This window comes from Oryctolagus cuniculus, chromosome 2, assembly GCF_964237555.1.
Source record: "Oryctolagus cuniculus chromosome 2, mOryCun1.1, whole genome shotgun sequence".
Lineage (NCBI taxonomy): Eukaryota > Metazoa > Chordata > Mammalia > Lagomorpha > Leporidae > Oryctolagus > Oryctolagus cuniculus.
In genome coordinates, this window is record NC_091433.1 from 92,211,135 (window position 1) to 92,234,697 (window position 23,563).

Sequence of the window (23,563 nt, forward strand, 5' to 3'; positions counted from 1 at the left end):
GTGCAGACCCTGGGAGGAAGTAATGATGACTACCACCCACCCGGGAGACTGGACTGAGTTCCTGGCTCCCAGCTTGGGCCCCTTGGCCAGCGTGAGCATTTGGGGAGTGAGCTAGTGAATTGGAGTGTGCTCCTCTACTCTCAAATAAATAATTAAGAAACAAAGAAAAAAAAAAAAAAAACCTTGTTCTACATCTAGGACTCAGAAATTAGAGTCTAATATCAGAAGGAAGGAAGAATGGAAGAGAGGGAGGGAGGGAGGAAGAAACCAGGTGTCCATAGAGAAATGGCTGATTCCATTTCCACAGGAAAGAGACAAGATAAATTGAAACATTTTGTAGTGCCAAAACACAAGCATTCAAAAATAATGGAAGCATGTCAAAGAGACACAGGCACCAACATGAAGAATTCCCAACAGCAAAGCCAAATATGAGTGACAATGTAAGAAAAAAAAAATCTGAGTAACGGAAGTTAACCCCTGGAAAAATACCCAAGAGTCCATAATGTACAAATAATTGAAAAACAAAGCACAGGAGAAAGGATAAGCCCTTTCCTATAGCAGAGTTCCAATCAACAGATGCAGAAATAGGGAAAGACAGAATCACCATTATGCAAGCATCCCAGTAATAACTGGTACAGCCAAGAATCATGGACAGGGGGCCAGCGCCTGTGTCACAGCAGGTTAGAGGCCCAGCCTGAAGCACCTGCATCCCATATGGGCACTGGTTCGAGTTCCGGCTGCTCCACTTCTGATCCAGTTCCTGCCCAAGTGCCTGGGAAGGCAGCAGAGGATGACCCAAATCCTTGGGCCCCTGCACCCATGTGGAAGACCTGGAAGAAGCTCCTGGCTTCTGGCTCCAGCCTGGCCCAGCCCCAGCCGTTGCAGCCATTTGGGTAGTGAACCGGCAGATGGAAGATATCTCTCTATGTAATTCTGACTTATAAGTAAATAAAATAAATCTTAAAAAGCAGAATCATTCACAGATACTAATGTTGATGGGCAAAGGGGAAAAGAGAGGTTTCCTCACTGTAATAAAGGATCAGTGCTAACGTGACCAGGGACGCGACGCATCCCTATTACATGCCCTGCTGTGACGCACATCACTTCCGCAGCACTGTCAAAACTCAGAGCACCACACAGACACAGGCAAACCTCAACTGAGGGGCTTCTGTGGTGTAGCTGACCAGTGCTTTTCAGGAGTGACAAGGCCAGCAGTGACACAGTCTAGGGAAGCAACGAAGGTGAGTCAGCACACTCAAGGTGATGCGGGATCCCACACCAGACACTGGTCCAGACACCAGGCCTACAGATTAGCTACATCATACCAACAGCAGCGTCCTCAGTCCAATAATTTACTGTGGTTTTGTAAGATGATAACGCTAGGAAGCTGGGAAAAAACATAAGGAGAGCTTTTCTGTGTGTGTACTATTTTTGCCACTCTTCTCTAAATATGAAATAATTTAAAAATAAAATGTTTCCTGCTTTAAGCTGCTATAAAGCTTCTTTTGTGGGAGTTAAATAACAGGAAAAGAAGTCCAAAGAAAATCTTTTGTATCTTGAAGGAGTTTCAGAAGGCTCCTTGCCCAACCTCCGAATGAATGAAAAGGTTAGTATTTATTCTTTTACAAGGTACAAATTCAAGATTTTTCAAAAGGTAGCAATGAATAGAATAGCCTAAGAGTAATTCAAGTAACAGCCTCAAGCAGATAACTCAGCTATAACCTAAGGCTGAGTCCTTTTCCATTAGCAGGAAAACTCTCTCCAAATAGACATCTAATAAAGCGCAGAAGCAGAGTTGAAATGGAATTTGTGATAGGAAAAAACAGGAGTGACTAACTGAATGTTTCTTTTAGAGAACCCATAAACATATAGTAAGATGGCTCTCCATGGCAATTATGCACTCAAACCAAAGACCTCCCCTAGCACCGGAGTCAAAAGAATAGAGCAACAGTAATCAGTGCCTTTAACATTAGACACCTAGAGATATCACAACATGAGCTAACATAATTTCATCCCCTCCTTTAAAGAAGGCAGTATTCTGAGGTATCACATAAGGCTAAAGAACACTTCCACCAACACATCCCTTCGTATTCCCATCAGAAAAGATGTCTCACCTTTGGGCATTCGTGTCAGCGGTGGATCACAGCACTCCATGTGAAAGCCTCGGTCACACGAGTCACAGAAGAGCATGTTATCCTTAAAAACAATAAATAAATAAAGGAGAAGGAGAGGAAAGAATGGTTCCGCGTAGCCTTATGAAACAGAAACGTCGGGATCAGGACTTCATAATACCTAGGGAACTTCAAAGATATCAAAGAGATGAGGTACCAAAACACCGTTTCCTGGATCTACATGCAACAGTCTCAGTTAGCAAACACAATCCTTTGCTAAAGCAGTCTCATTACTTTCAGGTATATCCAACAACCAGAAGTAAGCTAGCCATGATCTGCTTTCATCCATTTTTAAAAGGCTGCCCTGTAATGAATATACTAAATGACCATTCCCGAGCGCAAGCCTCCAGACAACTCCAAGACATTTCAGGAGTAGTCCCTTAAAGTAGCTTAGCTTCTGCGCAAGAATCTAAGTCAGACACTTTATAAATGACCCAAAAGAATCCAAGTCTAAATGAGCGAGTATTCTAAAGTAATGACATATAAATTAAGGAGGCTACCATGCCATATTCTACTGAACCAGTGACTGAAAAACAAGCAGGCATACTTAGAAGGAGGCACTAGCTGCACACTCTACTGTGGAATCAAACAGCCACTTGGGAAGGCAGATACTCACTGCATTTTTGCCTTGATCTCGACAGGAGCTGCATGTTTTACACTCGATGCACTGCCACCGCAAGGCCTTAACCCTCACTGTTAACTCGGGGGAAAACTTTAAACAGGATGGATGACCTATTAAGAGGAAAAAGATTCATGAATGAAGCAATCAAGAATTACTTTGTGATTGTACTAAACAAACAATGTACAGAGAGTCCATGTTCTTAAATACAAAATATATATCTAATAAAGCAAGGTGTCCCTGGAGGGTTGGCACACAGCTCTTATCAGAATGGAGTATCACAATTCTATTACATCAATGCCAAACAGAATTCAGGATACCTCTTCACAGTTGGACTAGAAACCTGACAAACCCAAAATTCTCATTCAGGTGACATGAAAGCATTATGTTTGTACACATGCTGCTATGTATATGTTCATATATACTATATAAATACAAACTATGGTCAGACCATTTCTGGAAGAACATATGAAAAGCTATTTACAATGGTAACATCTGTTTAAAAAAATGGAACCATAATGATTTTGGAGAACGATTTTACATTTCCCTTATGGTCTCATTTTTAAAATAACACGTTATTTTTACAGTTTAAAAATACATACTAGAAGTCCAATCATTTAAAATGCATTGTTTACTCATGATTTAAGACACTTAAGCTAAAACTAAAAGCAAATGCAGTGCTTAAAATTTATTGTTATCAGAATCAACAGCAAGAGAAAAAACTATTCATATCCCAAGAGTTAGCATCAGTTTGATTTTCAAACTTCCAGGGTAATCACTTTGCCCTCAACCCTGAAAAACTGCACCCACTGCATTGATACACCATAACCCACATGCCCGTTTCCTCTTCGTGAACACTTGGCTATTACCCTAACAGAAGAACACTAAGGTGAATGACTTCGTGTTTACAGACTTGTCCCTCTCTTATAAAAGCTGGTCATGTTCATTTTTCCCGGGTGAGAGAAAGGGCTGATTACTTCCATCGTCTCCTCTTTTTTCTTTTTAAACTTTTCTTTTTTTTAAACAGGCAGATTTAGACAGAGAAAGGTCTTCCTTCCGTTGGTTCACCTCCCAAATGGCCGCCAGGAGCCGGGTGCTTCTCCTGGTCTCCCATGTGGGTGCAGGGCCCAAGCACCTGGGCCATCCTCCACTGCACTCCCAGGCCACAGCAGAGAGCTGGACTGGAAGAGGGGCAACTGGGACAGAATCTGGCGCCCCAACTGGGACTAGAACCCGGAGTACTGGCGCCACAGGCAGAGGATTAGCCTAGTGAGCCGCGGCACTGGCCCCATCGTCTCCTCTTTTCAATTCCTTGGTCAAGTGGCGAGTTTGTCATTAAGACCTCACTAGCACTGAGGGAAGCTGGGGGAGGAGCTGAAAGCCTGGCCCACAGTCCTAACACCGCCTTCCTGTGCTCCTTCTCCCTGTCAGTGGAGCTCAAAGTCCTTGCACGGTTCAGTGACAGAACGTATGCATTGCCGCTGTGCTTTTTAACACTATCACACTCAAGTGAGCCTCGTGTTCCTCAAGCTGATCACATCCCACTGATCCTATCCATCACAACGCCTGTGGCCACGTCCCTGCTGTTAACTGTGAGAGGGAGAGACCACCAACATGGATGAGTCCACGTTTAGATTCTTTCCTTCTGTTAATTCCGTAGGGTAAGATCCTCTAAGTGACACTAGACAGTGAGGTGAATTAAACATCCGTACAGTCTAACAGGCTTATATGTACTGCCAAAACAGTTTCCAAAACGATCACAGAACATCCACTACCACCAGCAATGTATGCATGTTTTACCACAGCTCCATCTGTCCTTAGGTTTGGGCTCTGTCACCTTTCAATTTTTATTATTATAAAAGCTATCAGGGGCTGGTGCTGTGGCATAGTGGGTAAAGCCATTGCCTGCAGTGCCAGTTCGACTCCCGGCTGCTCCCCTTCCAGTCCAGCTCTCTGCTATGGCCTGGGAAAGCAGTAGAAGACGGCCCAAGTGCTTGGGCCCCTGCACCCACGTGGGAGACCTGGAAGAAGCTCCTGGCTCCTGGCTTCAGCCATCTGGGGAGTGAACCAGTAGATGGAAGACCTCTCTCTGTCTCTACCCCTCTCTGTAACTCTGTCTTTCAAATAAATAAAATAAATCTTCTAAATAAATCTTTGCGGGGGGGGGGGGGGGGTGGCCGGCACTGTGGCACAGCAGGTTAACGCCCTGGCCTGAAGCACCGGTATCCCATATGGGTATCGGTTGAGACCAGGCTGCTCCACTTCTGATCCAGCTCTCTGCTATGGCCTGGGAAAGCAGCATAAGATGGCCCCAAGTGCTTAGGCCCCTGCACCCACGTGGGAGACCTGGATGAAGCTCCTGGCTTTGGATCAGCACAGCTCCGGCAGTTGCAGCCATTTGGGGAGTGAACCAGCGGATTGAGGACCTCTCTCTCTCTCTCTCTCTTTCTCCCTCTCTCTGCCTCTCCTCTCTCTGTGTAACTCTGGCTTTCAAGTAAATAAATAAATCTTTAAAAAAATAAAAAAGAAATGAAGCAAAGACATGGTCTTCCTTGTGGCTGTGTTCTAATGACAGATGTCATGGAAACAACAGCATCCAACTGCTCTTCCCGGCCACCAGCAGCGGTTGTGCCGGCTGTCAGGTCAGCATTTCAGCTCTTCGCCACAGCGGCCATGGGGTGGCGACGGCTCCTGCTTCTGCCTCTTGCAGCCGCAGGCAGACACAGTGCCCCCCCCGGGGGGGGGGTGGCTTTGCCGTGACGCCCAGCCCTAGACAGCGTCATGAGTATGTAGCTCCCGTGTTAAATCCCCTTCCTCCTGAGGCAGACAGCGTGGCTGCTGGTCTCTGGACTGAATCCGTACTGTACTGATGGAGACACTGAAAAGGAAGCCAAGGACCAAAGCCTTCCTCGAAAGTCTAGTGAGTTCTTAGAATGTAGGGCGGGAATATCCCGGAAAGGACACGTTAGGGGCTGCACAATCCTTCTCAGGGCCCGGAATCGCACGCTGCTCCCCACATGGCAGTGTCAACACTATTGCACAATGCGATATAGGTAAGTTTCCATCAAGGAAAAAACTGTTATCATCTTGGATCTATTCATCAAGCCTAAGGCATAAACCGAGAAAGATAAGGCTCTGATTATTAAAGAAACCAGCAGTAACTTCCCGCGGACAGCTGTTTGAGTGTTAAGCAGATGTTCGATGGCAAAATTTAAGAACCACCTGAGACCTGACTTAAGTGCACTGAAAAAAAATTTTTTTTTTTTTTGGCAGGCAGAGTGGACAGTGAGAGAGAGAGACAGAGAGAAAGGTCTTCCTTTTTGCCGTTGGTTCACCCTCCAATGGCCGCCACAGCTGGCGAGCTGTGGCCAGCACACCGCGCTGATCCGATGGCAGGAGCCAGGAGCCAGGTGCTTCTCCTGGTCTCCCATGGGGTGCAGGGCCCAAGCACTTGGGCCATCCTCCACTGCACTCCCTGGCCACAGCAGAGAGCTGGCCTGGAAGAGGAGCAACCGGGACAGAATCCGGCGCCCCGACCGGGACTAGAACCCGGTGTGCTGGCGCCACTAGGTGGAGGATTAGCCTAGTGAGCCGCGGCGCCGGCCTAAGTGAACTGAATTGAAACATCTCCGCAACACACTCAACCCAGAGGCTCGTCTCATGACCTAAAATCAGAATGAAGTTAAGAGGCTGATTTCACAGGGCTCAGGACACCCAGGCAGTCACACTACTTTCCTCCCAGCTTGGCAGCGTTTGAGGGGACGGGGAGGTCACGTACCGCTGTTGCCACAGTCGGCGCAGGAGATGAGCTCCTCCGGCTTCTTTTCTCGGTTTTGTTCTTTTGTACCAAGACAGAAACTACAGATGGGGATTGGCTCAGCAACCGGCTGTAAAGAGAAACACAATTCATTCCAGGCCCAACACAATTTTTTTTTTTTTTTAGTATTGATATAAAGACACTAAAATCAGGTTTAAATGCCTATGAGAGTTACACGTAACCTAAGTGAATTTCCACAAACCCTGCTTTGCCTGGGCCTTTACAACTGTCCTCCTAGTGATCAACTAGAACTTAACTCCCCCCCTCCAAAAATAATCACAGTCCAATCAGGTTTGCTACCTAAAGTCCAGTGACACAGTGTGGATCACACAAAGCAAACCTTCACCCGGACGGAGCCCTGAAGAGGCCTGTGCGCCTGCAGCAAGGCCTAAAGCATACACTGCCAACATACAGGGAGCCATGATCAGGGCGGGGGAGCTCTGGTCTGCAGGAGCCGTTGGGAGATTTAGAACCTCACACGCAGGCCACACACAATTCTCAGCTCAACAATTTGTCTGCGATGGGTTTGCTGAACCCGAGTCCCATCTGCGGGTGCCTCGGCAGGGCCAGACCCAGTGAGTGCCGTGGGCGGGATGTTCTCTACTCTGGCAGATGCCGGGAGAGAAAGTGCTGGGCAATGCAAGAACCAAGCTCCAGGGCAAAACGGCGGAGAGGGAAAGGAGCGGAAGGAGCGGAAGCAGGTCTGGGGATGGGAAGCCGCTTGTCTAGGGACAACAGACGGCAATCGGGTCCACATTCCTCTGCAGCAACCGTCACGCAGGGGCCTTCACACGTCTGTGGGAAGTGGGACTGAAGGTTGTTCTGGGGTGAAAAAATTTTCAACCCACGCACAGCAGTTTTTCTCATACGTATTTTCCAGGACCTTTTCCAAGACCTCTCCCGTAAACAGGATGAACCTAGGACGCCGACTGCTAAGGCCAGTGCATAAAGTTCGTGGTTTCTGCGATGAAGGAAAGAAAGGAATTTTTAAAAGATGTATCTGTTTATTTGAGAGGCAGAGTTACAAAGAGAGGGAGAGACAGAAATCTTCCATCTGCTGGTTCACTGTCCAAATGGCTGCAATGTCCGGAGCTGGGCCAGGCTGAAGCCAGGAGCCAGGAGCTTCTTCCAGGTCTCCCAGGCAGGTGCAGGGGCCCAAGGACTTGGGCCATCTTCCACTGCTTTTCCAGGCATTAGCAAGGGAGCTGGATCAGAAGAGGAGCAGCTGGGACACGTACTGGTGTCCATATGGGATGGAGGCTTAACAAACTACACCACGCAGCAGCACCCAGGAAAGGAATTTTCCAAAAAGGAAGAAGTGAGATCAGCTCACGAGGGCTCCACTGAACGTATGCCACGTAAGGAAGAGAACTTCCAATACCACTGACGTGAAGACACGTCTGTAACTGTTCACATGTTGATTACACTTAAATAAACCTTAAGATACAACTTCTCATAAATAAAAAAAAGTTGGATTTTATCTTGCCAGAAAAGAAGAGAATTGAAGGTTTTCAAACTAGGAGATAAGCACCTGTGCTTGAGCAGAGTTCTCATCCCAATTTCCAAGACAACTGGGGCTGATAGCCCGAGAACAGGTGAAACATCCTGGCGAAGACAAGCCGAGAGCCTGAACCACAGCTCGGGAAATGGAAACGGAAGGGCTCAGGAAGAGAAGAAACGGAGCTAAGCATGACTACAGCACTGAGAGATGGCAATGCCCCAGCCTGGAGAGGCAAAGCCACTTTCAAGTAGACGGTGTTGGGAGGAAGGCAGAGACGACGAGCTTGCTGCTCAGCTGAAGGTACTCAGTCAGTCCTCAGCTACTCACCCCAGGCACCGTGCAGAACGGCGACAGAGAATCCTGAGGACGCACCCCGTCACGGGGGGAGCAGACACAGTTCAGTGCCAGGAGAGAGAAGATCAAGCAGGGGCACGGAGAGGGGAGTGCCACAGAAGCCCCACCTGAAGTGGGTTCTTACAGCAGTGTTAGGGAGGTCCACCAGAAGAGGGCGCACCAAAAGGCAGAGAATACAGAACCGAATCTGGGAGACAGAGAAGCAGCTCAGTTTGGGACTTACTGAGCTGAACATGCTTCTGGAACACCCACAAAGCAATGCCTCTGGTCAACAGGACACAGGAGCTGGCGGGAGAAGTCCAGACGTCATCAGCACTGAGGCACTCCCACCAGGGAGAAGAGGCGGGAGAAGTCTGCCACAGTGCACCTGGGTGGCTGGCGGAAGGCAGAGATGAGCCTATCAACACTGCACTCCAACACAGACAAGCCCGCAGAGCCTCAGCCCAGAGGTTACAGAGAGACCGGCAGTGACTCTGGCTGTGGAGCAGGTGTGGCGTGCAGTGGGTTAAGCTGCTACCTGGGATGCCAATTTGAATCCCGACTCCTCGCTTCTGATCCACCTTCCTGCTACTGTACCTCACGAGCAGCAGATGATGACCCAAGTATTTGGGCTCCTGTCACCCACGTGGGTGGATGGAGTTCCAGGCTCCCCGCTTCAACCTGGCCCAGACCTGGCTGTTGTGGACATTTGGGGGAGTGAACTGGTGGATGGGAGATCCCTGCCACTCTTTCAAACAAACAAATAAATCTTTAAAATGGTAATAACTATGGCTCTATTAACAACTACTACATCCTCTCCTTGGAAAGGAATATGAAAAAAGACACTGGAGAAAAAAGTCAGCCAAGATTGCATCCCGGAGTGGGAAGCTAACACAAACCTTAAATACACACAAGGAAGAAGGCAGAGCCAGGTCAGGAGAGCTGAGCTTTATGCCGCAGCCTCAAAGGTTCCACCAGGAGATTTTAAGCAGAGGAGCAGAGTGTCTAGAAAAGCCAGTCTATAAGCAGTTAAAAGGGATCTGATCTATATTCGAGGTCACGAGCAGTGACGGCCCGTGTTAAGGTACTGGCCAGCAGAATTGAGGAAAGAAGATAAATAACTAAGAGACATTTAAAAGGTAAAACTGATAGGATCTGCTAGCTAATTGATTCGGGTCAGGAATCATAGCGAGAAAGATGGAAGACTAGGAAGACACCATCAAGAACATGCGAAGGTAACCACAGATGTAAGATATGAAGAAGATATGTAGCAAATGGCTCATATCCAGCAGGGAAAGGCAGACAGCCCAACAGAAAAGATGGCAAGGATTTCCACAGGAATCCCATGGAAGAAAAGACATTCAATTTCATTAGTTACCTAGGAAACAGACTTTTAAGAACAGGGTGTTGCTAACAAGGAAAAGTGGAGCAACTCAGACTGCTGACAAGGATACACAAATATAAACTACTTGGAAACTACAACATTATCCACTCAAACTGAACCTAGGCACACCGCATGACCCAGCACAAACATCCCCAGCTATACATCCAATCTAAGGGCACACATACGTACAGTGAGGCAGCAGTACTCCTAATAACAAAATGACCCAAATAATCAGAAAGGACTGAGCAAATGATGCTACACCTATCTAAACAGTAACGGAAATCAATGAGTCAGCAACACAGGCGAATAGCACACACAGACACAGAAGAATACCTGTTGCATTCATTTAAGTGATTATTTATATTGTTCTGTCTCTTGGGCTTTTCAGGCAGACCAGGATGCCTTAAGGGCTGATTCTGAGGTCAGGGTGCTATTAGAGCAAATGTCATTCTATGAGTCTGCTATGTGGACTGCTTCCTATGTTGGAATATTCTCTCCTTTTTAATTCTATTATTATTACCAGACACTTGATCTTATTTATATGATCTCTTTAACACTTAACCGTATCTATATGTTCACTTTAACACTTAATATGATCACTTTAACACATAAGATGGCATTATTGGCTGGCGCCGCAGCTCAATAGGCTAATCCTCCACCTAGCGGCGCCAGCACACCGGGTTCTAGTCCCGGTCGGGGCGCCGGATTCTGTCCCGGTTGCCCCTCTTCCAGGCCAGCTCTCTGCTGTGGCCAGGGAGTGCAGTGGAGGATGGCCCAAGTGCTTGGGCCCTGCACCCCATGGGAGACCAAGAGAAGCACCTGGCTCCTGCCTTTGGATCGGCGCAGTGCGCCGGCTGCAGCGCACCGGCTGCGGCAGCCATTGGAGGGTGAACCAACGGCAAAAGGAAGACCTTTCTCTCTCTCTCTCTCTGTCCACTCTGCCTGTAAAAAAAAAAAAAAAAAAAAGGCATTATTACCACCAAGCTTAATTAAGGGGATTTGAGGTTCCACGGCAAGTTCTTGAACTGTACCTTCGGATGTCAGTCCGTAGAAATGTATGCAGAACTATACAGCTTTACAATTACAAACTTCCTCCTCCCTCCCTTATTCCCTCTCTTATTTTTTACTTTTTTTTTTTTTTTTTTTTTTTTTTTTTTTTTTTTGACAGGCAGAATGGACAGTGAGAGAGAGAGACAGAGAGAAAGGTCTTCCTTTGTCGTTGGTTCACCCTCCAATGGCCGCCGCGGTCGGCACGCTGTGGCCGGCGCACCACGCTGATCCGATGGCAGGAGCCAGGTGCCTCTCCTGGTCTCCCATGGGGTGCCGGGCCCAAGCACTTGGGCCATCCTCCACTGCACTCCCTGGCCACAGCAGAGAGCTGGCCTGGAAGAGGGGCAACCGGGACAGAATCCGGTGCCCCGACCAGGACTAGAACCCGTTGTGCCAGCGCCTCAAGGCGGAGGATTAGCCTAGTGAGCCGCGGCGCCGGCCAGGATGCCGTTCTTTTAGACCCTCCTTCCCACACCAACACACAAAACTGAGAATTGCTAATATATCTAGATTCAGCCAACAAGGGATTAGAAATATTCCAGATGTGAAATCTGTAACTAAGCATGTGCAGACTTTGTCACCCTTATTCCTTCAGCAGTCCAGCACAGCAGCCATAGCGTTCACATTGGTGGGCATTACATGTAACTAGAGATGACTTAAGGTATGCAGGAGGGTGTGTGTAGGTTATATGCAAATACTATGCCATTTTATTTAAGGGGTGGGGGTGGGATGGGTTAGGAATGTCCTGGAAAAATCCTCAGTGGATACGGAGGGACAGACTCACTCATCTGTCAGGCCTCCGTGGCTTACCCACTACTGCTTTTCGGTCTTTGTAGATGACTGTGTGTGTGTGTGTGTGTGTGTGTGTGTGTTTGACAGGCAGAGTGGTCAGTGAGAGAGAGAGAGACAGAGAGAAAGGTCTTCCTTTGCCATTGGTTCACCCTCCAATGGCTGCCGCTGCCAGCGTGCTTTGGCTGGCGCACTGCACTGATCCGAAGCCAGGAGCCAGGTGCTTCTCCTGGTCTCCCATGCGGGTGCAGGGCCCAAGCACTTGGGCCATCCTCCACCGAACTCCCGGGCCACAGCAGAGAGCTAGACTGGAAGAGGGGCAACCGGGACAGATCTGGCACCCCAACTGGGACTAGAACCTGTTGTGCCAGCGCCACAAGGCGGAGGATTAGCCTAATGAGCCGCGGCGCTGACCACTGAGATCTATTTTCAATTGATTTTATACACATATGATTATTTCTATGTTAAGTAAAGAGTTCAACCAATGGTATTAAGAAGAAAAAAAAAACTGTTCTTCAACATTAAGACAAGGGATATTCAAGTCATTGCTTCTCAAAGTGTCAAAACTTCTGTAGGTTTCCTTTTAAGTGCTGTGTTGTAGTTATCACAGATCAGGGAGAACATGTGGTATTTGTCCTTTTGGGACTGACTGATTTCATTAAGTATGATGTCTTCCAGATTCATCCATTTTGTTGCAAGTGACCAGGTTTCATTTTTGTGCATTGTGTAGTATTCCATAGTGTGCATAGCCCATAATTTATTTATCCAGTCCTCAGTTGACAGGCATTTAGGTTGACTCCATGTCTTAGCTATTGTAAATTGAGCTGCAATAAACATGAAGTGCAGAAAACTTTTTTTTAAAGATTTATTTATTTATTTGAAAGTCAGAGTTACACAGAGAAAGGAGAAGAGGCACAGAGAGACAGAGAGAGATCTTCCATTCTTTGGTTCACTCCCCAATTGGCCACAACGACCGGAGCTGTGCCAATCTGAAGCCAGGAGCTAGGAGCTTCCTCCAGGTCCTCCCATGCAATGCAGAGGCCCAAGGACTTGGGCCATCTTCTACTGCTTTCCCAGGCCATAGCAGAGAGCTGGATCGGAAGTGGAGCAGCCAGGACTTGAACCGGCATCCACTGTAGGTGAGGGCTTTACCAGCAGTGCTGACCCCCAGATAACTCTTTTATTTGCTGATTCTAGCAACCTATTTAAATTAAAATCTATTGACAAGGTTATCAAAGAGAGTCCAGAGACAAACAAGGAGGGATGTATTATGATGTAAGATCTACAGCTGCATTGTTCAACAAAACAGACTGTACAATGAGTGGTTATTTACATTTAAATTAATGAAAATAAAATGTAATTCCTCAGTCACACTAGCTATATTTCAGGTGCAAAACAGTTACAAGTGGCCACTGGCTAACAGAGATGTACAGCATCAACAGAGGGCAATACCATCTTGGAGAGAGTTCTGGTATATAACGCTTGCTTAGCAAAGAAGCTGGGGTTAGTGCTGTGGCACAGCAGATGCCAGCATCCCATATGGGCATTGGTTTGAGTCCTGGCTGCTGCCCTTCTGACCCAGCAAAGCAGCAGAAGATGGCCCAAGACCCTGGGCCCCTGTACCTGCATGGGAGACCTGGATGAAGCTCCTGGCTTTGGTCTGGCCTAGTTTTGGTCACTGTGGCCATTTGGGGAGTGAACCAGCAGATGGAAGATCTCTCTCCTTCTCTCTCTGTAACTCTGCCTTTAAAATAAATAAATAAATAAATAAATGGAAGTAAGGGAGGAAGGGAGGGAGGGAGGGAGGGAGGAAAAGCGGGTGAATTCTGAGGCCTGTGTAAGGAGACTGGCTTTGGTAGCAAAGGATGGTGTAGATATCCTTGTAGGTTGGACACTAAGAATGCGAAGAACTTGAAGGTGCCATTTCTGATAGCCTTCCTTATTTCTGGGGAAGAAAAAAAGGAAATAAAACTGCCTACTAAAAGTGGATAGAACATGAGAAAATTGTACTGAACAAGGAGACTGAGGCCTCAGAATAGAGAGAACAAAAAATACCCCCTTATCAAAATGCCAAGTGGACAAATGTGAGTGAGGGAAAGCTGAAGGACCCTCTGCAGAGCAGGCGCAGTCTTCCCACTAAGGGAAGGCCGACATCCCTCATGGAGACAGCAGGAGGCAGTGTGGGATTCAGCAAGCACCAGTACAAGGAACAAAGAAGATCGGGAAGTCTCTGGGTGGCAGGTGTTAGGGAGTCAATTAATGAGGAAAAAGAAAACCTTCAGTCAGCCCTGAACAGCAATCTGTCCATCTGTTATGGATCCAATCGAAATGGGTGCACCTGTGTGACACAGCCAGCGGAGGAAGTCAAAGGACGAGGGCCACTGCAGGGCAAACGCAGACATCTGGGCAGTGCAAACAGAAAGGGACTGAGGCAGAAGCAGCGAAGGCGACCGAAGAATCCAGAGGACGCTGATCAGGGAGTGGGAGGCGAACAAGTAAGAAAAGCAGGACTGAAGACTGGTGGGCTCAGGAACGCAGAGTGTGCCATTTCCTAAATACAGGCTTAGGCAGCCCTGAGCAGAAACGCTTGGGACCACTAATGTTTTAGATTCCAGATTTGGGAATATTTACATTTACATAATCAAACATTTGGGACCCAAGCCTAGATACGAAATGCATTTATATTTCATATACACATCATATGTATAGCTAGAAAGTAATTTCATGCAGCATTTTTAGTATGCTTATGTTTGACAAGGACCCATCACATGAGGTCAGGTGTGAAATTTTTAAAAAAAATTTTTGAAACTACAGATAACTTTTAAAATTAGCTAATTTATGTATTTGAGAGGCAGAGAGAGGCCGACAGTGAGACAGAGACAGAGAGTGAGCTTCCATACGCAATTCATTCCCCAAATACCTCCAACAGCCAGAGCTGAGCCAAAGCTAAAGTTGGGAGCCAGAAACGCAGTCCAAGTACCCCGTGTGGGTGGCAAGAATCCATTATTTGAGGTGCCACCACTGCACGTCAGGGTCCACATCAGCAGGGATCTGGAATTAAGGGCACGAGGCGGGTATGCAGCCCAGGCACTCTGATGTGAGGTGTGGCCATCTGAACCACAGGCCAAATGCCCACCCCTAACTCGTCCACCCAAGAGCACTGCTAGTAAGAAACGGAGGCTTGTTTCCGAGTGCCGATCACAAGACTACAACTCCAGGCCATCCTCATTCCCAAACTGCTAATGGGTGTGAAAATGAGTGAGACATGGCAAAAACTTCATTAGGTTTACCATACGATTTGAACCTGAAATGAACTGAAGACAGAAGAAACACAACCTCTTCCAGATCAACCACAACTGATTTCAACTATCCTGTATCACACAAACAAAAACTGATGATTTGTGAAAATAACTTTTTCAATAATCACTGTTCCCAGAGCTGCCCGAGCTTAGCCCTTTATACCTCATTTTGTTCCCATGATCTATAGCAAGTAAACCTGATTCTACAGCTAATAAAACAAGAAAGGTTGTAGCAAATAACTTTACACGCCATTAAACACAGCAGCGAGAGCAAACCTGTTAAAAGGCAAATCAGAGCAACTCCCTCGGCAGGCACAAACTCCGAAGTCCACTGGCTTCCGTCTCGGAGTAAATGACACAGGAACTGCGCGGCCCTGTGCCATCTGCAGCCCCTCCCTCAAACTCACCTCTGACCTCAGCTCCCACGCTCTCCTCCTCCACATTCTACCACAGCGTCCTTGTGTTTTCTTCAAGCCAGACGTGCCGGCCACAGGACCTGCACAGGACCCGGCCTCTGCTTCTCTCCTGTGGACAGTGCTCTTCCTTACAGATGCTTTGCACGCTGCCCGGCGAGGCTGTCTCTGGACACCTCACCTCCATGTCCACGGAACCTGCTCACCACAACAAGCACAGCCCCTGTTCTGCTTGGCTTGTGCCCTCCACCAGTTAACACACGCGTGTGTATATTTATGGGTTCTCAACTCTACGAAGGCTCTGTAGAGCGTTGTAGTACTGGTATGAAGGAGAGTGCCCAGAATACAGTAGGCAGTCAACAAGCACTGCTGGATAACTGAATTTTCACATGGCACTAGAATAGTAAGAAAAAAGAAATGCCTTATACAGAGAGACCAAAGAGCTGGATATGAGCACAATAAAGCCACACAGAGCTCAACAATATAATGTTAGTGTTAAGAATGTTCTGCTGGGGCTGGCGCTATGGTGTAGCAGGTAAAGCCACCACCTGCAGTGTGGGCATCCTGTATGGGCGCCGGTTCAAGTCCCGGCTGCTCCACTTCCGATCCAGCTCTCTGCTGTGGCCTGGGAAAGCAGTGGAAGATGGCCCAAGTCCTTGGGCCCCCGCCACCTGCATGGGAGACCCGGAAGAAGCTCCTGGCTCCTGGCTGCGGATCAGCACAGCTCCAGCCATTGCAGCCAAATGGGGAGTGAACCAGCAGATGGAAGATCTCTCTGTCTCTCTCTGCCTCTGCCTCTCTGTAACTTTGCCTTTCAAATAAATAATTTTTATATATAAAAAAAGAATGCTCTGCTTTCTACAAAACTATCTCACACAGTGATTTCATGGCTTCCACCGCAACAGCCCACCCCCCTTTGGTTTCTCAAAAGCAGGGAAGCTCACACCTTGTCCTCAGCACCACGCTGAGATCTCCACACTGTTCACCAGATGGCAGCACTGAGGCACACAGGCGAGGAGGTGCCAGTGTCCGAACCTGAGCTTTGGGAAATAGCTGTTCCAAAACAGAACAGTAACAATTTTGCCCAGTTCTGCTACTTGTTTCACACCATAAAAGAGTTCAAGCCACAATAATTTAAAATATCTTGTTTCATTTTTATTTTTTAAAGATTTATTTATTTATTTATTTGAAAGTCAGAGTTACATAGGAGAGGCAGAGAGGTCTTCCATCTGCTGGTTCACTCCCCAAATGGCCACAAAGGCCGGAGCTGGGCTGATCTGCAGCCAGGAGCCTCCTCCTGGTCTCCCACGTGGGTGCAGGAGTCCAAGGACTTGGGCCATCCTCTACTGCTTTCCCAGGCCACAGCAGAGAGCTGGATCAGAACTGAAGCAGCTGGGTCTCGAACCGGCACCCATATGGGATGTCGGCGCTTCAGGCCAGGGCATTAACCTGCTGTGCCACAGCACCGGCCCCTAATTTAGAATATCTTAAACAACCTGTCTCCCATGTGGGTGCAGGAGCCCAAGCACTTGGGCCATCTTCCACTGCTTTCCCAGGCCATAGCAGAGAGCTGGAGCAGATATTTAGAAAATCTTAAATAACCAGATATACCATGTAAAATAGCTCCATTAGTCCAATTTTACCCCGACTGTCTGTAATCTTTACTTTTTAAAAGTTTTTATTTATTTATTTATTTTTGAAAGGCGGGGGGGGGGGGGATCACCCACTAGTTCACTCAGCAAAGGCCTGCAACAGCTGGGGCTGAGCCAGGCCAAAGCCAGGAGCTGGGAGCCAGGACCAGGAACTCCAGCTTTTCCCACATGGTGGCAGGGACCCAAGTACTTATGCCAGCATCTACTGCCTCCCCGGGTGTGCATCAGTAGCAAGCTGATTCAGAAGTGGCATAGCCGCCTGAACTGGCACTCCGACACGGAACGCAGGCATCCCAAGCTGCCACTTAATCCACTGAACCACAACACCAGTTCCGAGACTTGTCTGTAATCTTTAAAATGTCTTTATAAACTTGCAATTGTCTGTTTTCTAATCTCTTCTGAGGACCTCTAATCTACCTTTATGTGGCCTTTTTGTAAACAATGACATAAAGGACAGTTACAAGAATCTATTATATGTTAACTATTTCTAGTTCTTGCAAGACTGAATCAAAAGGTAAATTCTAGAATCTGTCACCACCAGAGTATTATAAGGAAAAGAACTGCACTTTTATGACTGGGCCTGGCACTGTGGTATAGCAGGTGAAGCCGCCACCTGCAATGCTGGCATCCCATGTGGGTGCCAGTTCGTGACCTGGCTGTTCCACATCCGATTCAGCTCTCTGCCGTGCCTGGGAAAACAATAGAAGATGGCCCAAGTCCTGGGCCCCTGCATCTGCGTGGGAGACCCAGAAGACGCTCCTGGATCCTGGCTTCTGGCTTCAGATTGGCCCAGCTCCGGGCATGGCGGCCATTTGGGGAGCAAACCAGAGGATGGAAGATCGACCTCCCTCACTCCTTCCTTCCCTCCTTTCTCCCTCCCTCCCTCCCTCTCTCTCTCTCCTCTCTCTCTCTCTCTCTCTGCCTCTCTGCCTTTCAAATAAATCTTAAAAAAAAAAAAAAAAGACATGACTTCTGAAACCTCTAAGTGATCATTCCATAAGACAGTAGCTATGGGTGCCGGCGTTGTGGCTTAGTAGTTAACCTCTGCCTGCAGCACTGGTTCGAGTCCGGGCCTGGGAAAGCAATGGAAGATGGCCCAAGTGCTTGGGCTCCTGCACCCACGTGGGAGACAGGGAAGAAGCTCCTGGCATCAGATCAACCCAGCTCCAGCCAATTACAACCATCTGGGAGTGCACCAGCGGATGGAAGATCTCGATCTCTCTCTCTCTCTCTCTCTCCCTCTCCCTCTCCATCTTTAACTCTGCCTCTCAAATAAATCTTTAAAAAGGAGGGAGATTAGGCTAACAAGATATAGGCAGAGTATCCCTAACCTGAAATGTTCCAAAATCCAACATTTTCTGAGCACTGATGGGACATCAGAAGTGGAAAATTCCACACCTGGCATCATGTGACATGCCACTCAAAACGCAGGTGCACTCAAAGTACTGTGTATGTATAAGATGCATATGAAACAAATGAATTCTGTGCTTAAACTTGGGTTCCAACCCCAAGGAATCTTACTATGTATACACACATATTCCAAAATCTGAAAACCCTAAAATCTCAAGCACTTCGGATACTTACCTTGCATGTGATTTTTTTTTTCACAATTTATTTATTTGAAAGGCACAGTTACAGAGAGAGAGACAGAGAGAGAGAGAGTTGAAATGCTCGTCACTCCCCAGATGGCTGCAATGGCCAGAGCTGGGCTGATCTGAAGTCAGGAGCTGGGAGTTTCCTCCAGGTCTCCCAAGCATTTGGGCCATCTTCCACTGCTTTCCCAGGTGCCATCAGCAGAACGCTGGATCAGAAGTGGAACCGCTGGGGCTTGAGCCTGCGCCCACATGGAATGCCGGCGCTACACCACAACACTGGCCCTACATGTGATTTCTTAAAGTGGTTAAATTCCTCAAGCCTCATAGCCATGAAAATTACTAACAGCACAGCCAGTATCAACAGGCTGCAAGAAACACAGGACTCACGTAAGGATCCCCTGTAACACTCAAACATGCACTCAGTAATAATGGCAGAGCAGGGGCACATCATCCTTCCATACAGAACATATAGGCAGATGCAAAGCTTACTTTCAAATACAGTTACTGTGACTCATTTTTAAAATCAAAAGGACAATGTTATATGACTCCTCTCATATGAGATGTGCCTAGAACAGGCAAATTCATGGGACAGAAAACAAAGAGAGGATCAGGGAAGGGAGAAACGGAAGTTATTGTTTAGAGGGTACAGAGTTTGTTGAGATGATAAAACGAAGATCTAGAAATGGATATTGGTGATAGTTCCACAACACTGTGAATGAAATGTACCCAATGCCACAGAACTGTGTGCTAAAAATGACTAACAGGGCAACTTTTAGATAATGTAAAATTTTCCACAAGTGACACACAGGATCAAGTGATACAGATGTTTCGTATTCTCCCAGGCCAGGTATAATCCGGCGGGACACCTGCAGAGAGAAGCAGCCACTGCACTGTGTCCTCACCTTAAAGCCTGTGCCTGTAAACCACTGTTCCCATGGAATCTGTGTGCAGTCACTGGAACTGGAAATACTGATAGCTGCCCCAATGTGAAAAAAGAATTACTGCTAACAATGAAATTGTGGCTACTGAATTTATATATTAAAACACCTTATTCTCACCACACCTACATGGAAGCTAGTTATCTTTTAATCTAATCACATAAAGTAACTTACCTATAGCCATAATGATTTGCTTGTTAGAGAAGTCAAAAAAAAATTAACAACTGTGTCTCAAGCACTATTCCACCTCAAACCTGCAAGCCGTGAGCACCACAGCCATCCCCAGCCAGGGCCTTCACGAGAACCAGCAGCTGCCTCCACGTCTGCCCGCCTGTAGCCTCACCCCAGACCTGCCAGCGCCTCCCAGGGCCTGCTCCTCCTGCCCCTCCCTGCCCCCACAATTATCATCAAGTAAACCTAACTTCAAATTAATTGTCTTCAATCTCACACAACTTGAAATTCAGATGGGCTTTTGGCACCGACATTGTACACAGGTGATCCACATAACATTCAGCTCTACCCCATGTAACAAACAGCTAAAGAATAAAGAAGGGTGAGTCTCAGACTAGAAGCCTGGGCCTTTCCTTATGCTACAGGGAAGGAAATCCAGGTAATATTCAGTGACTGGGCACTCGGGAAACAGAAATTGCTAGATTTTTAAAATATTAACCAACACAGACCAAAAAAATCTAGCAATCATTGTTTTGTAAGCATTGTAACATAACATAAAAGCTGGAAAAGACAAAGAAGAGGCCGCACTCACATCTGCAAAGCACTTATAAATACCACTGTTTACAAAACAAAACAATTAGGAACCAGTTCCTGACCAGTCACTTTACCCACACACACCCAAAATGCAAGCACTCCTTCTAAGCCTTTCCAGAGCTGCTGCTGCCTTTTTTTTTTTTTGACAGGCAGAGTGGACAGTGAGAGAGAGAGAGACAGAGAGAAAGGTCTTTCTTTTGCCGTTGGTTCACCCTCCAATGGCCGCCGCGGCCAGCGCACCGCGCTGATCCGAAGCCAGGAGCCAGGTGCCTCTCCTGGTCTCCCATGGGGTGCAGGGCCCAAGCACCTGGGCCATCCTCCACTGCACTCCTGGGCCACAGCAGAGAGCTGGCCTGGGAGAGGGGCAACCGGGACAGAATCCGGCGCCCCGACCAGGACTAGAACCCGGTGTGCCGGCGCCGCTAGGCAGAGGATTAGCCTAGTGAGCCGCGGCGCCGGCCACGAGAGCATTTCTACACAACTATTTCCCAAAGTAAAAGGGAAACAGGCTGCACAAAGAGCTCACTTGGGGAAAGGTACCCTCTGTCAGAGGTCTGCACCCCGTGAAGAAAGCTGCCCAAGCAGACTCGTTCCCTCGCCGCCAGGGAGGCCTTCCGCCGCCCCCCCCCCGTCTCAGTGTTACCCAGTCCTGTTCCTTCACTGCTGAATGACACCTGATGAACTCAAATGCCCCCACTGCTTTCTGATGGCTTCCAATTCCATGTTTCCTCATCTTCAGAAAGACCATGCCAGGCAAGCAGAAATCACCCCCAAGCCTCCTGGCTCTTCCACGCTTTGCACACAGGATGTACTGAACGAAAACACAGGCTAACAAAACCATGCTGAGTTCCAAGCAGGTTTATCAGTTAGCCACAGCCTCCACGCCCAGATGCCGTAATCTGGGGAACTGCACTCCAGTGTGATTTAATCTCCCTATGTTCTTTGGCACTCCGTGTACTATCACACACTCTATGGCTTCTTATTAAACATCTTTTAGGATAATCACTTCCTCAAAAGTATACAGCTAAAGGGGCTAGCACTGTGGCACATCAGGTTTGCGATGCCAGCATCCCACATTGGAGCAACAGTTCTAGTCTAGGCTGTTCGTTCTGCTTCCAATCCAGCTCCCCACTAAAGGGTCTACACAAGCAGCAGAAGATGGCCCAAGTGCTTGGGCCCTTGCCATCCATGTGGGAGACCCAGATGGAGCTCCTGGCTTAGGCCTGGCCGAGCCCTGGCTGTTGCAGGAATTCGGGGAGAGAAACAGCTGAAATAGAAAGATGGTTCGGAGGCTGGCGCCGTGGCGCAGTAGGTTAATCCTCCACCTGCAGCTCCGGCATCCCATATGGATACCGGTTCGAGTCCTGGCTGCTCCCCTTCCAGTCCAGCTCTCTGCTATGGCCTGGGAAAGCAGTGGAGGATGGCCCAAGTGCTTGGGCCCCTGCATCCACATGGGAGACCAGGAAGAAGCATCTGGCTTCTGGCTTCGGATGGGGGCAGCTCCGGCCGTTGCAGCGGTTTGCAGAGTGAACCAACTGAAGGAAGACCTTTCTCTCTGTCTCTGCCTCTCACTATCTGTAACTCTACCTCTCAAATAAATAAAAATCTTTAAAAAAAAAATAGAAAGAAAGAAAGGAAGGAAGGATGATAGATAGTTGGAAGATCCCCCTTCTGTCATTCTGCTATTTAACAACAACAAAAAAAAGATATACAGCTGCAAAAGATACATAATACTGGGCCAGCACTGTGGCATGGGGGAAAAGCCACCGCCTTAAATGCCAGCATCCCACATGAGTGCCAGTTCTAGTCCCGGCTGCTCCATTTCCAATCCACCTCCCTGCTATGGCCTGGGAAAGCAATAAAGGATGGTGCAGGTCCTTGGGCCCTGTAACTGTGTGGGAGGCCCAGAAGGAGCTCCTGGCTTTGGAGCAGCTCAGCTCCAGCCACTGTGGCCATTTGGAGAGTGAACCAACGGATGGAAGACCTCTCTCTCTCTCTCTCTGCCTCTCTGTAACTCTGACTTTCAGATAATAAATAAATCTTTTTTTAAAAAAAAAGATACAGAATACTAAAAGAAGATGAATAGCCTGGTAAAAATCCATTTTCTATTATTTATAGTCCACAATAATTATATAATTGTAATCAGTTCCAACACAACCCACCAGTCATTACAAAGCTTCAATAGATACTAAATTGAATTTATTTTCACAATGATGAGTTCATTCAATGACTTCTACAATTAAATACAATAAATTATTGGTGAAAGAAAACAAGCTAATAACATGATTAGATCAATAATGAGCAGTTTCAGCTTGCACTTAACACGTAGATTTCTGTAAACTCAGATGGAAAAGCAATCATCTACCAAGATGCCACAATTCTCTATTTGCTAGTGGGAGGTGACATCAAGAATAATATGCATATTTGTTGAATTTAAATTTACAGTAAGAAGCTATATTTTCCCTTCTACATGCTTAATGGTTACCTGGCAGCTCCTCTCTGCCAGTGGTACACCATTTTCCTGATTCATTCCAATATGATGCTTCCAAATTATTTTTGCCTCTCCTTCCCTCTGGGGTCCTTTTCTTTCCCTCTGAGCTCTCCACTAACTCAGTCCTATCACCACACGCAATCTTCTACACAGCCCGACTCCCTCCACTATAGTCTTCCTTTGATTTGCTCTTCCTGCACACTGCTAACAGATTAATCCTCCTAAAACGCTATTTTTGTCCACTCACTTGCCCAGCTCAGAACTTACATAACATAATCTTAGCTGTGAACTCCTGCAGGCTGGTACTGAATGTCCTCCTCCCACAACGCGCTGCTCTGGCCCTCTCCCCCCACTCTCCTCGCCTGCCCTTGGCTGCCACACTTCATGCTCCGGGACCGTCCTTCACAGTCCTCACAGCCCCACCCAGAGGAACCAGCTCAGGCGCAGGCCCTGAGCCCGCATCAGTTACCACAGTCTCAACTCCAGCCCTCATCCCAGCTTCCTGCTAACGCAGACCCTCGCTGCGAAGGCTCAAGTACCTAGGTCCCTGCCACCCGCCACGAGAGACTTGGCCTGACTTCTTGGCTTCTGGTTTCCATGGCCCTGGCCACCACAGGAGTGAACCAACACGTGGAAGCATTTGCACTCGCATTCTCTCCCTCCCCCGTCCTGTCTCTGTCAAATCAATAAATGAAAAGAATCAGCTCAGTAGCACTTAGAAGATACACAGGGTTCTGTTACTTATG

General features: G+C 47.6%; 1 protein-coding gene across 4 annotated transcripts in view; it reads right to left on the bottom strand.

The window, feature by feature from the left end:
- Positions 1-23,563, bottom strand: part of KAT6A (lysine acetyltransferase 6A) — a 118,358-nt gene that overhangs the window by 47,195 nt on the left and 47,600 nt on the right. For all 4 annotated transcript variants that reach the window (XM_051832298.2, XM_051832296.2, XM_051832297.2 and 1 more), the window contains 3 exons: positions 6,569-6,677; positions 2,788-2,903; positions 2,115-2,196 (listed from right to left, as the gene is read on the bottom strand). In XM_051832298.2, coding sequence (XP_051688258.2) covers positions 2,115-2,196; positions 2,788-2,903; positions 6,569-6,677 — 307 coding nt within the window. The remainder of the gene's footprint in view (positions 1-2,114; positions 2,197-2,787; positions 2,904-6,568; positions 6,678-23,563) is intronic.